The sequence below is a fragment of the Exophiala bonariae genome (genome assembly GCF_035927105.1).
Source record: "Exophiala bonariae strain CCFEE 5792 chromosome Unknown scaffold_4, whole genome shotgun sequence".
Classification (NCBI taxonomy): domain Eukaryota; kingdom Fungi; phylum Ascomycota; class Eurotiomycetes; order Chaetothyriales; family Herpotrichiellaceae; genus Exophiala; species Exophiala bonariae.
Window position 1 is genome coordinate 1,396,296 of NW_027042479.1, and position 13,180 is coordinate 1,409,475.

General features: G+C 50.0%; 6 protein-coding genes and 1 non-coding gene across 7 annotated transcripts; 4 read left to right on the plus strand and 3 right to left on the minus strand.

Moving 5' to 3' along the window:
* The first annotated feature begins 1,478 nt into the window (after window positions 1-1,478).
* LTR84_010076 lies at window positions 1,479-1,550 on the plus strand. The gene has a single exon. It is a non-coding gene; the product is annotated as a tRNA-Thr (tRNA).
* Window positions 1,551-1,989: 439 nt separating this feature from the next.
* On the plus strand, window positions 1,990-3,281 carry LTR84_010077 (uncharacterized protein; the record flags this gene model as incomplete). The annotated part of the gene is made up of 2 exons (XM_064853614.1): window positions 1,990-2,210; window positions 2,288-3,281. The coding sequence occupies 2 exons, from the start codon at window positions 1,990-1,992 to the stop codon at window positions 3,279-3,281; spliced, it is 1,215 nt and encodes a 404-aa protein (XP_064710013.1).
* A 143-nt stretch (window positions 3,282-3,424) lies between these two features.
* Window positions 3,425-4,630, minus strand: LTR84_010078 (uncharacterized protein; the record flags this gene model as incomplete). Its single annotated transcript, XM_064853615.1, has 1 exon — window positions 3,425-4,630. One exon carries the CDS (start codon window positions 4,628-4,630, stop codon window positions 3,425-3,427), a length of 1,206 nt encoding a protein of 401 aa, XP_064710014.1.
* Window positions 4,631-5,079: 449 nt separating this feature from the next.
* On the plus strand, window positions 5,080-7,476 carry LTR84_010079 (uncharacterized protein; the record flags this gene model as incomplete). The annotated part of the gene is made up of 1 exon (XM_064853616.1): window positions 5,080-7,476. One exon carries the CDS (start codon window positions 5,080-5,082, stop codon window positions 7,474-7,476), a length of 2,397 nt encoding a protein of 798 aa, XP_064710015.1.
* A 420-nt stretch (window positions 7,477-7,896) lies between these two features.
* Window positions 7,897-9,516, minus strand: LTR84_010080 (uncharacterized protein; the record flags this gene model as incomplete). Its single annotated transcript, XM_064853617.1, has 1 exon — window positions 7,897-9,516. One exon carries the CDS (start codon window positions 9,514-9,516, stop codon window positions 7,897-7,899), a length of 1,620 nt encoding a protein of 539 aa, XP_064710016.1.
* Window positions 9,517-9,876: 360 nt separating this feature from the next.
* Window positions 9,877-10,725, plus strand: LTR84_010081 (uncharacterized protein; the record flags this gene model as incomplete). Its single annotated transcript, XM_064853618.1, has 1 exon — window positions 9,877-10,725. One exon carries the CDS (start codon window positions 9,877-9,879, stop codon window positions 10,723-10,725), a length of 849 nt encoding a protein of 282 aa, XP_064710017.1.
* A 123-nt stretch (window positions 10,726-10,848) lies between these two features.
* On the minus strand, window positions 10,849-12,020 carry LTR84_010082 (uncharacterized protein; the record flags this gene model as incomplete). Its single annotated transcript, XM_064853619.1, has 3 exons — window positions 10,849-11,458; window positions 11,511-11,896; window positions 11,955-12,020. 3 exons carry the CDS (start codon window positions 12,018-12,020, stop codon window positions 10,849-10,851), a joined length of 1,062 nt encoding a protein of 353 aa, XP_064710018.1.
* Window positions 12,021-13,180: the final 1,160 nt, after the last annotated feature.

Sequence of the window (13,180 nt, forward strand, 5' to 3'; positions counted from 1 at the left end):
TATAAGCGAAACCGAATCAAGGACGACGATCACCTTGTCGGGTGTCAAAAAATACGAGTCTGGAAGAGTAGATCTACTCCAGAGGTGCGATTCCAGGTTCGGCTATCCAAGAAGAAGGGCAGGAAAAGATACCTGGAGTTTGACTGTAAGTCGGAATATTCCTCTTGTCGCTATTTTGGATAAATAAAAACAGTATGAGTGACTATGCTAACAGTCGCAGTGATGCAGGAAGCGCTCAAAGTGGAGGCTAAGGACAGTGGGAGGCGGTCGAGGCTCACCTTTTCCGGCCTCAGCCTTGCGATGGAGGAAGCAACACTTGAACGACGAGACTCGCTCAACTCTGTGTCTTCCATCTCGTCTGCGTCGTCGAAGTCGTCGATCATGCGCCGACTCTCTTGGAGTGAAAGCTCTGAATTATTCCACACCATAATTGTGTGTTTTGATGAGCAAAAATGTAAGTTGGTGGAGAATTGACGTAGATGTACAGCGGTATCGTTGAAGTACTAGCTGAGGCTGACACCCTTCTTTCTAGATCGGGATAGTCTACATAGACTTGTCTTGAATTGCCAGGCCCATTCTGATCTTTGAATAAGGCCATGAGTTGGAAGCATCTTGTTTCAAGCATACACCGGCAGCTCGTTTTGATTTTAGTTGCATGAGGTAGCAGTACTCGGAACGCGATAAAGCGGAAGGTCCAGACCCGAGCAGTTTACGAATCACCCCCAGTATCCGTGATGGAGACATAACTACCATGTATGAACATGGTACAATCTGCGCGGTGGCTAGAGTTATGTACCATTGAAAATCAAGCCCACTCGGCCTTGAGATAAGATTAGTGACATGTGGCGAGAGTGCTCCATTCGATTATGGATATCGACTTGGACACTAGAAGGGCTTGAGGCTCTTCAGAGCTACTGGATCATACCTAGGGGGCAAGTCAAGTCAAGCCCTTCCCGAAAAGCAGACACTTTTTGGGCTTGTAGGGGCCCCTCCTGGAAGATATCAACTCAGTTGGCAGTGTAGATTCCAGGAGTTCTCCAGCATCAATAACCACATCAGCCCGATAAAGTATACTCTTCTCACTTCCGTGACCTCCTAGAGGATATCAACTTAGTTTGCAGTATAGATTCCTGGAGTTCTCCAGCATCAATGACCACATCAGCCCGATGTACCCCTCTCACTTCTGTGACCCTCTCCTCGCTCCTGACAGACAATATCAAGGACCAAGTCCCGTCTTTGGCAGAGCTGGAAGACACATTATTTTACTAAAGTCTGCCTAGTAACAGAAGCGCAACGAAATACTATGCTCACCTTAGCGTTTGTTTTTCAGGAGCCGTTTTGGAGCTGTGCGGGGACTTACATAAGCAATGACACCCATAAACTCCTCGGACAAACGGAGATTGGGGCTCATTATATATTTTTAAGTTTCGAATTTTCGGCTTAAATTTCTGCTCCAGACGATGTCAGAAGTTTCCTACGCCTTAGTGGCCAAGTGGTAAGGCGTCTCACTCGTAATGAGAAGACCATCGGTTCGATTCCGATCTGAGGCATACGTCGTTTATTTGTTTTTTCAACGGTTGAAGTGTTGGTAGATTTTTTGCCCTCGAGGCTCGATTTATACTTAATATCACGTAAAGTTGTTAGTAGGAACGAGGGAGTCCTAGAGGATGTCATAGGTAGTATAGTCAAATCCCTGGAGTTCACCAGCATCAATGGTCGCATTACCCTGATATATTCTTGTCATTTTCGTACTTATCAGTAGTCAGTGAAGCCCCCAAAAAGACTCATACCCCATGACTGGAAAGAGACAGGGCAAATAGTATATCCTTCCGGCTGCTTTAAGAAAGGACTGTCGAATGCAGCCGAGAGATCCTGCCGTTCCAATGGTCTTTCAGCCTCGTCCTCAAGTTGAGAACATTTTAACAAGGTCCACAGACAGACGTCCTCTCAATTAGAGACCTCCTGGTGTTTCACATCGCCTTCTTACAGATGTCAGAAAGCCCACCTGCACCAACATACGTATTGCGCGGTCACTCATCCGCCGTCCATGCCCTCGAGTTCTTCGGATCAAACACCTACTTGGCATCCGGGGACACTGATGGCTGGCTCGTAATATGGAAGTTGTCATCCAAGCGACCGGTGGCTGTTTGGAAAGCCCATGAGGGTGGGCTGATGCAGATCAAGCAGTGGACAGGTGAGAGACTCATCACGTAAGTTTTAGTCATATTCACTATTGACCTCTTGATTACCTCTTTCGAAGGATATACTCTTATGTGTAAGCGAATAGGCATGGAAGAGATCACAAGATTCGCGTATGGCAACTACGAAACGAAGATTTTCCAGTGCTAAGCACAACGTTACCCAATGAAACACCCTCAGACCAGCAGGAGACTCAACAGCAGCCATGGCTCTTGCATTCGCTCTCGGTGAATGCCCTGAACTTCTGCGCTTTTTCTTTATGTGATCAGAACCCGGCACGGAAATCACTCTCAATTACTACACCCACGCCGCAACTGCTCGCTTCACCCAACGGCCTTGATTCTGGCGGGATCGATATCTTCCAGCTCCCTTCTGAGCGGCGCGTGTCGCAATTACAATCTGACCCATCTTTCAACACAGGTATGGTCATGGCAGTCAAATTATGCCATACCAATGAACCACAGAGCAAGCTACTCCTCATCTCGGGCTACGAGGACGGACACGTGATGGTGCACAGCCATTCCGGCGCCTTCGACAGCAAAGATCACACCTGGGTGAAACTCATGGTGGGCAAGCCGCATTCACAGCCCGTATTGTCACTGGACGTCTTACCCTCAACATCTCACTTCATCACATCGAGTGCGGATGCTATTGTGGCGAAGTTCGCGCTCGCCTTGGTCGAGACTGGGCGGGTAGAGAGTCAAAGCCCAGAGAAGTCAGTCAACACGAAACATGCCGGCCAGCAAGGCTTGGTTGTGCGATCGGATGGCAAGATATTCGCCACGGCCGGCTGGGATGGACGGATACGGGTCTACTCTTCTAAGACAATGAAGGAATTGGCCGTCCTCAAGTGGCACAAAGATGGATGCTATGCTGTTAATTTTGCTGAGGTGGTCCTAGATGACCAAAAGAATTCATCTGCAGAAGCAGCTCACTTTGGATCTTCTGATTCGACGGCGTTAGCAACGAGAATGACAGCACTGGATCACATCAAGCAGGAGAGAGAAGACAAGGTGCGATCAACACACTGGCTTGCAGCCGGTGGGAAAGATGCAAAGATTACGCTGTGGGAGGTGTATTGATAGAGATAATTTTATCGTTTTTTGCCAGACTTTATTGCTGGATATCTGTATTATTGGTTTTTTGTTGAGCTGTTTTATGGGAGAAGAGACTATGATGGCTCCATATGTTCCTCTACTTGAACTGATGCGTTGCAGTTTATGCTTCATGATTTTTCGACCTCGAGAGGCTCCAAGATGACGTTGTCAATCAATCTAACAGTAGTCTGCTCCAGCTCGTCGGCTGTTTGGGGCTTGTCTACGGGTCGTACCAACATAGCGGCGCTTAGGACAGCACCACGTCGAGGGTCGATCTTGTCTCGGTTAGGGATCATATTCATGGTGTCAGGATCGCTGAGAGCGATGTAATCAATCTCGAGGCGGGCGGGTCCACCAATTCGACCATCGTCTCCTTCTGCACAAGCTGCTTCCCGAAAGACCTCTGTAGCGGCGCTTCTGATGGGTCCTCCAACTAGCTGGCCAGATTTGTAGACATCCCTGGCAGCAAAGAGCGCGCGAGAAAGCACCGCGACTTGTTGGCGACGGCGTTCTCCCAGATAGACATTTCGACTACTCATGGCCAGACCGTCCGGTTCCCGAGATGTCGGGATGACACGGACCTCAGTAGGAATATGGAAGTCTTTGACCATACGCTTGATGAGGACGGACTGCTGAACGTCTTTCTGACCGAAGTAGACACGATCGGCCTGAACGATGTTGAACAACTTGGTGCAGATGGTGGCGACTCCTCGGAAGAAAATGGGACGAGAAGCACCTTCGAGGACCTTGCCAAGAGGAGTGATGGTTACGAAGGAGCCATCGCCGGCAATATCTGAAGATGGTGGTAACGTTGGATACATGACATTAACAGTGGGTGCAAAGATGCCAACAATTTTGGAATCCTTGTTGGGGGAGGATGATCTGGCGTGTTCATCTTGTAGCTCCTTCAACATGTTCAAGTCTTGCTCCCAAGTCTTGGGGTATGAATCCAGATCTTCGTGCGCAGCGAATTGCGTCGGGTTGACGAAGATGGAGATGAAGACGTCTGTATTTTCTTCGAGAGCATGCTTGACGAGTGAAAGATGTCCTGCGTGCAACGCGCCCATTGTCGGCACTAGTCCCACCTGTCTCCCTTCCTTGAACATCGTCCGACGCAGCTCGCGTAGTTGGGGAACATCACGAAAGACGGCAAAAGGCTCCTTCGCTTGTGATTTGGGAGTGTTGTACAAGGGCCCAGAAGTCGATACGGTCGAATTGGCACTCGATGTCAGCTGCCGAGCTGAGCAAGAGTGAAGTGCAGTTGGAATTCTACGACATGCTTGGGTTCGGAGCGCAGTGGTAGTAGTGATGATTTTCAGGCGAGTGGTGGCCATTGTTGTTCTTCCTAGGGCGGGATTAAAAGTGTCCTAGATTTACTTGAAGCTGCCGGATCAACAGGCAACAGCTTCATTTTGACGCGACGACGTTCAGATCAGGTCGACGGTGAACGTAGCTGCGCATGATGGAAAGTGCAGCGTGTAGTTGAGATTCATGTTAAGAAACCGAATTTCATGTTGCCGAAGCCTCGGAGAGTCGGAGAAACATGTTTCTCCAGGATGGTAAAGCAGCCTAAGATTTTTGGCTTACCAGGGGCATGTGAGGGGTTAGATGAAAGCGGCAATGCATGCTCTCCTTCTAGGCGATTTAGATTCTCCGCATCCAAGATGCAGCAAAAAAAGTTACAGAGGCTGCGATTTGCGTTGGAAATCTTGCTTGGACCATACCGGTACTTCTGGTACCGCGCAGAGCCTACGCTTTGCAACTACCTCTCCCCCTAAGCAAGATGGCTGATGATGGCATGCTACTCAATTTCTCTGTCAGTCAAGCACCTACCAGTAATCTACAGAAGTTCAAAGGTGGGTCATGGAGAGAGCGTCTACAAGCGAAGAGAAATGCAAGACGAGGCGGACGACCGAAATCCAATGACCCCAACAAAGTCGCAATAAAAGCAAGAGAGCCTCCTCCGCAACCCACTGAATTCGAGGACTCAAGACCGGTCAAGCGACGGCGTGAAAATGGGTTCAATTCCTCGTTTGGCGACCATACATCCCAATCTCGGCCTCAATCTCAAGGACGCAGACGGAATGAAGCACACACATCGACTGGGCCGCGTGAGGTCATTTCCTCCTTGTTCACCTACAATCCTAAGTCTACCATCGCACCCGAGCCACAGGATAAACAGCAAGAAGAGACGCCCGCCGTGCCGTCAAATGCACCTCTTGTGGATGGAATTGATACCTTTACTTCCCTCGGCCTCTCCACGACACTCGCAACACACCTTCTGACCAAGATGAACCTAAAGAACCCTACTGCCATTCAGAAAGCCTCTATATTGCAGATGTTGAAGGAGGATAGTGATGCCTTTGTCCAGTCCGAGACGGGATCTGGCAAGACTCTAGCATATCTACTTCCAGTAGTGCAACGTATCATGACGATGTCAGAGCAAAAGGGCAACGATACTACCGTCCACGATCCTTCTTTACACCGAGATTCTGGATTGTTTGCCATAGTACTTGCGCCTACTCGCGAGTTGTGTAAGCAAATCTCGGTGGTCCTGGAACGTCTCCTCGGTGCTGCTCACTATATTGTGGCTGGCACGGTGATTGGAGGTGAAAAAAAGAAGTCAGAGAAAGCGAGGCTACGAAAGGGCTTGAATATCTTGGTTGCAACGCCTGGTCGGTTGGTCGATCATCTCGAGCATACCAAAGTCCTCGATGTTTCATCTGTTCGTTGGCTTGTGCTTGACGAGGGTGACCGCCTGATGGACTTGGGCTTCGAAGAGGATATCACCAAAATTGTCCAGACGCTTGATCAGAAGAAAAGAAAAACAGCCAGACCAGGCCTGCCTGAAAGACGTACCACAATCCTCTGCTCTGCGACCTTGAAAATGAACGTTCAGAAGCTAGGTGAAATCAGTCTGAAAGATGCTGTTCTGATCAAGGGCGATTCCGACGATCAAGATGAGCAGATGGGAGACCAAGAAAAGAGAACTGACTCGGCATTCCTTGCTCCTGCTCAATTAAAGCAATCCTACATTGTCACAGCAACGAAGCTGAGACTCGTAACGTTGACTGCACTGCTCAAGCGGACATTTGCAAGAAAGGGCTCTGTAATGAAGGCAATTGTCTTTGTTTCTTGTGCCGACTCTGTAGAGTTCCATTTCAAGACATTTACACGTTCCGTGGAAGAGGGCACCGAAACGCAGAATCCAGTGGAAGACGCATCGTCTTCAGACCATGAGGACCAGGTACCAAGGACTGCGAAACCTGCAACAGCTGTCGACTCAGATGCTGTTTCACCGGCGCCTGCACTCTCGACACCTCAAAACCCTCTGACCGTTTACAAGCTTCACGGTTCATTGCCACAAGCCACGCGCACCAGCATTGTCAAACAATTCGCCAATACAACATCTCCATCATTGCTCATTGCCACCGATGTCGCATCTCGAGGTCTGGATCTTCCAAACCTAGATCTCGTTATCGAATACGATCCAGCATTCAGCTCAGACGACCATCTCCACCGGATCGGGCGTACTGCCCGCCTCGGCCGAGACGGAAGAGCCATCATCTTCCTCCTCCCAGGAAAAGAAGAAGGCTACGTCGAGGTCTTACAAAAATCCTACAAGCAAACTTCCGAGGCAGACACCAGCCGAAATGTGACCGCCATGTCGGCAGAAGAAGTCCTGAAAAGGGGCTTCTCAGCAGTCTCCGGCGTGGTCCCCACCAAGAACAACCGTAACAGCAAACAGGCAGACTCGGGCTCTAATCAGAACTGGGACGCCGTCGCCACCGAATTCCAACTGACGATCGAACGCTGGGTTCTCTCGGACCCGAAGGTCAAGGAACTCGCCAAGCGTGCCTTTCAATCGCATGTGCGCGCCTATGCTACACACGTTGCGGCGGAACGCAAGTGGTTCGACATTAAAGACTTACATTTGGGACATCTGGCCAAAGCGTTCGGGCTGCGCGATGCGCCTGGCCGCGTCAATGTGATCGGACAGGGTAGGAACAGCACGAGTGGCAAGAGAGGCCGGACCACGGGAGGCTCGGAGAGCCAGGCGAATGGTGCTGGTGAGGGCGGTGAGCAAGATGAGTCGGCGCGCAAGATGAGGGAGAAGGTCCGCACGAATAGGAAGTTGATGATGAGCGGTGGTGGCGCGGATGAATTCAATATCGCGTAAATAGCTGAGAGAGGAAAATATACATACGTGTGTGTCGTTTACGAGCGATGGAGTCTCTTGTCTGAATATGGCTTGCGACATTGGTTTTGGTTACATTCAGACTAATCATGCGCTGTGCGCAGATGCCTCTATCTGTTTCTGTTCTGTCCCACCCCTGTTTCTCGTGCTCAGCCTATCTATTCAGGCCATGTGCTCATAATCTCATCTCACGCTATTCTTTCACCGACAGGATCTGAAATCACACTATGGAGAGCCTCCGAAGATGCTGCGTTCTCCACTGATTACCTCTCTACATTTTCTCCTGGTCCGTCCTGGTCATGGCCCATGAGGGGCGTTTGCGAAAAACACCGTAGTGCCGAGTCTCACGTTCTCGATGGCCCGACACCCTAGTGAGCCATTTCTCTCCTTTAAGGCCGGTGTTCAGACCTGAAATACACCCACCTTGCTCCTCACCCCATCAAAGACACACGTCCCAGAAACTGGGACATACTGGCGGGTGATCAATTTGATAGCCTCCTGTGCGACCATGCCGCCAAGCACGCTCGAGACATTATGCAACTCACCTCCCGCGACGCGCTCGACTTCGGCGATTGCCTTGGCAATGTTCTCCTGTGTCTCCGTGTCGGAGGAGAATGTCATGAAATCGACGGGTGTTGACGAGGTGGAACTGGGGGCGTTCAGGGCGAGGAATATCGGGAAGAGACCCTCCCAGTCATTCTCGATAATGGAGGGTAGTGTTGCGAGGAGTTTGGAATCCGAATTCATGAGCCGAAGCGAAGGTATCAGGGTGGCTTCTGGGTTGGTGAGTACGCGCACATGAGAGGCGTTCTTGCAGAATGCTTCAATCTCGGCGTCTGGGATGGTAGAGAGATCAGTCTGGTTGAGTTTTCGTTCGAGTAGCTGGAGCACGGTCTGCTTCACTTCGGCGACGTCGTTTCTAGCTTTGGTTTTGTAGATGTTTTGCAGCTTGATGTACTCCTCGCTCGTGGCTTTCATGTCAGGCAAGGAACCTGGTAAAGGCAGCACACCATGGGTATCGTAAAAGACTTTAATGGCGTGTGCTATGACCCAGAAATTTGATGAGCCAGGTCCGATCTCGGTGGTTTGAGCCATGGAAAATAGGTTCTTGCAGCCACTTCCCACAGGTGGAGCCGCGATGCTCTTGAGGACAGCAGCTGTGGCTTCATCGTAGTTCTCCTCGCCACCTTCCGGATTGCTGGTGCGCGTGCCAGACCGGACAAAGTCGCGGAACTCGGTCTTTTCTTTGAAATTCGAAGGGTACTTATCGTCATGACTGGTCTTCCATTCTCGAAGGTAGTGCAGGAGCAGAAGAATATATGGAACATGACCGTGGTCGTGGTCAGACAGATTTGTGATGTCACCAAGTGCATCCACAGCTGCATCTAATTCGGGCCATGGCGCGAGAAGGCGGAGATCTTGGGTGGTTTCAGGATCGGGGTGGTTGTCGACAATTGGAAATTCAGATGGGAGCTGAATGGAGAATGAGGCGGAGAACCCAGCCGACTGAATATATATCAGTGGTATTGAACTGGTGTGAGCGTATGATGCAATTCTCTGGACAAATTCTGGCAGAATTGGTGCTGAAAGAAGGATGAGACTGTATGGTCTCAATGAGCCTTCCACAGGTAACCACTCAGACAGTGGTGACGTGATAGAGTGGCCAGACACATCTGGATTCAGCTCTAAGAGCAGACGAGTGGCTTCTTCTGCTCTGGGCTTGTTCAAGCTGTCTGTTTCGAGAAAGAAATTGATACCTAGGTCGGCCTCGCCCACCATGGTTGAATCTGCGATAGTAAATTGTCCCACACTTGGTAGAATTAAATTCTTCAAGGTCTCGATACCCGCAACACTGCTGTTGGAACCAACCGGAGTCTCACCGATGATAAGAAGAACGTGTGATTCCTCGAGAGCCCGCTGGCCTGAAGCAGCCCAGAGACGAAGCTGTCGGTCATACTTTTTCTCTTTGGCTGTCTGGCCCATGATGAGGGGTGGAGTGAGTTCTCGTGGAGCATCCGCCATATTGGTACAGTCTTTGAGGTTGCTGAACGAAAATTACGTAGATCATCTCCTGGTGCTGACGAAGTTGTAGATGTGCCTAGACATTCTTCATTATGGAAGTGATCAAGTGTGAGCAAGGCTGCCATAGATTATTGAAATGACACGAGCAAGATGACTTCGCCACGTGACAAGGCTGAGTTTACATCACGTGGCTCCGTCTTCCCCTCACCGAATTTGGAGGAACCCGTTGCCCTGCGGAATTTTGACCTGGCATTTAAGAAAAACATTTACTACCCTCCTCTGCCACTTACACGACCGCTTGTTCTAAAGCTGCGACTAGGGAACTAGCAGCAATTCTGGAGGGATCCTTGACAGACCGAAATGTCTTCCATGCGCAATGCAGTCGCACGGCGCCCCCACCGAGAACGTGGTCAAATCAAGTCTCGTGAGAAATGGGGTTTGCTGGAAAAACACAAGGACTATTCCCTGCGTGCCAAAGACTACAATCTCAAGAAGAAAAAGATCGCTCAGTTGTCTCAGAAAGTTCGCGACAAAAATCCAGATGAGTTCGCCTTTGGTATGCTCAGTCAGGGGAAGGCTGGGATGGGCAAGCACAAAGCCGGGACCAAAGCGAACGGGGAACACGGCGGCCCTCTCAGTCATGATGCGGTTCAGTTATTGAAAACTCAAGACGCAAACTACCTAAGGGATATTATGGCACGGGGCAGGAAAGAGATGGAGGAATTGAAAGAAGAGGTTGGCATAAATGCAGCGACTCTCGGTGGGAATGGACAGAGCAAGAGGATAGTCTTTGCAGAGGAAGATTTAGAAGAACCGCAGAGAAAGAAGCGCAGATCTGATGTGGACATGCTTGAGCCCTCGACGGATGCACCCACGATGGTTCACTCTGAGTTGTCCTCTTTCCAATCTCAATCTGCCTTCGAGACAGTGGGTGGAGCGGAGGATGAATCCATGGACATACCCAAACACAGATCGAAAAAGGCCCTTGCGGCAGAACAAGATGCGGTTGCTCGTCTACGTATGGAACGCAAGAAGAGGAAACGTTTACAGGAGGTACGGGTGGCCAAGTTGGAAGCACTGAAGAAGCGACAGCGAGAGATCATGGCAGCAGCCGACCAATTGGACCTTCAACGTGCGAAGATGGCAAGAACAGTAGGAGGAGTGAATAAGAACGGGGTCAAGTTCAAGGTTCGAGAAAGGAAGCGGTAGCCGGTCGACTTGCTTGATGGTATGGGACTTGTCTTGATTCTGCCTGCAATCTAAGATTCAACCGTCTACACTCCATCTTGTTACCCTATGGTAGATGCTGGAACACCCACCTGCTTTGCATCGTTACACACCTGCAGAAACAGCAGCAGTCTTGACATTGGTCCAATCAGGCTCTCTTCCCAACAACCAACCGAATCCTTCGACTTGCTCTTTACGGAACTTCTTAGAAGATTCCAAAAATGGAAAGAAGCCCCAATGTCCATGAGGTAGACCGGGATAGAGGAACTTCTTGGTTTTGATGCCATTCTCCTCGCGCAGAACTCGCTCATACACAATCGCTTCATCTCGGAGGACATCCATACCATCAATTTGGAAGAATGCTGCTGGAAGTCCTACATGGCCCTTTCGATGATTGAATGTGGCGTACCATATGTCGTCATCGTCGTCTGCTTGATACCCTCTCATGAACATATCCACAGCGGCTGCTGGCAGAACAGGAGCGTCCTTGTTCTGCTCATAGGAGAAGAGATATTTCTTGTACTTCTCGGGCGCTTTGCCCTGAGGCAGTACAGCGGGGATGGCAAGATATTGTCCAGTCAAAGGAGGCGAAAGTTTCTCATCGCGGGCCACATGGGCCAAAACAGCACTGATATTTCCACCGGCAGAGGTACCGCCAACGACAAAACCCGCAGATGGATCGGCGCCCCAAGATTTGGCATTCGCTGCTGCCCACCTTCATATCGTTTTAACAATCATCAACTTTTCCTTCGGAGGTTACAGCTCACCTTAAAGCAGCCCACGCATCCTTTGGCGCATAAGGAAATTTGAATTCGGGTGCCAGTCGGTAGGAAGCCGAGATAGCTACGACACCGTATGCCTGAACCAAGTTTCGAGCTGTCTGCTCTTCCCCCTCTGGTGCACCTATGCAGAAACCTCCGCCGTGGAAGAGAACCACAAGGGGACTTCCATTCTGGGGTGGCGTTGTTGGCTGATACAGCTTGGCCCTCAACAAGGTCCCGTCGTCTGCTGGATACTGGACTTCAGTCGTCTTGATCTCTGGGGGCGAAGGTCCCAGAGCTTCCATGGCGGCTGCATTTCGTTTCTCGACGAGAAGCTTGAAGTCGTCCAAATTATCATAGTTTGTCGGGGGAAGATTGGCCTTTTCGAGGAACTAGATGGACGGTTAGAACGACAAAGGAAGGGGCAACCGAAGATCGAATGGACAATACAGCTTTCAATTCGGGATCTATCTCTCCCAAAGAGAGAAGGTAGTCTTTGTCGAGGAGGTCGCCCATTTTTTCGGTGGCGTGCTACTGATCGAGGGCGGTGGATGGTCCTCCGAAGGCTTCTACGGTCTATCAAAGGATAGCAAAGGAAAGCGTGAGGGATACTGTCCACGCAAAGAAGATATAGAACTGATGAAGTACTTTCTCTCCCACAGACAGTCCTATTAGTAAACGAATCACCGGAGATATTCCTCTGCCTTCTTACCCATCGCGGGGTTTAGACGACTGTTGGTGCGGGACACATGGTTTGCACCATGACCTGATGGTGCGATTCATACTAACAGCATGCTTTGTGACCCCAATTCACGATCGGAACCTCGGTACGCCGTCGGATACCCGAGCCTTCAGCGACTTGAATTTGTGGGACGATCCCGTGATATTCGGATGTGGTCATAAACGTCACAGGTACCGAGCACGGCTTTTCAAGCACGCGGACCAAAATCTCCGTGATCATTATTACCAAAGAGTGATGCCCTCTGGACCCGACTGGTTGACACGAATATTGTGATATATAGTGGAGGGGATGTGGCATCACGTTGGTAGCCCTCATCTATCGAGGTCTGTCCACGTTGACTTACTCTGTTGGTACCGCCGTTGCTTGCCCCTCTTCCGTACATCGATATCAATTCGGCATGTCAAAGGATTTGAAGGATCTGGAGGATCTCTCAAACAGATGTCGCTTGTGGACAGTGGACAACTACGGTGATGATCTCAAGGTTGGAGTTGTTGACATCTAATTTAGAAACCCACGTCACGATCGAATCAAGCTTTTTTGATTGTGATTGATTTTCCGAACGAGGCAGGGAATGCGTTTGGGATCACTGCAGGGTTCAAGTGCTGGAGGCTGTAGGCTGTGATTCGTGATTGGTGACAAGTGAAGCAAAGCACTGCAGGAGAATTTGCACACGAACGATCATCCTAGCCGTCTTGGAGAGCTTTGAAACACTGGCCATGGGGGTACAACGATACTTTTCAGTGTTGTTCACCAGTCCACCACTTCACGTGGGGTGTTTAATGGGTTGTAGATGTTCTTCCGGATATACATAGATAAGATATATCACCACGAAGAGAAGGTTTCGACGTTTGTCACAGATTTTGCTTCTGGTGCAATCTCTCCGTGATCTGCCTCATGGCTGGATAGGTTCAAGCGCCAAACACGGAACAAGCCT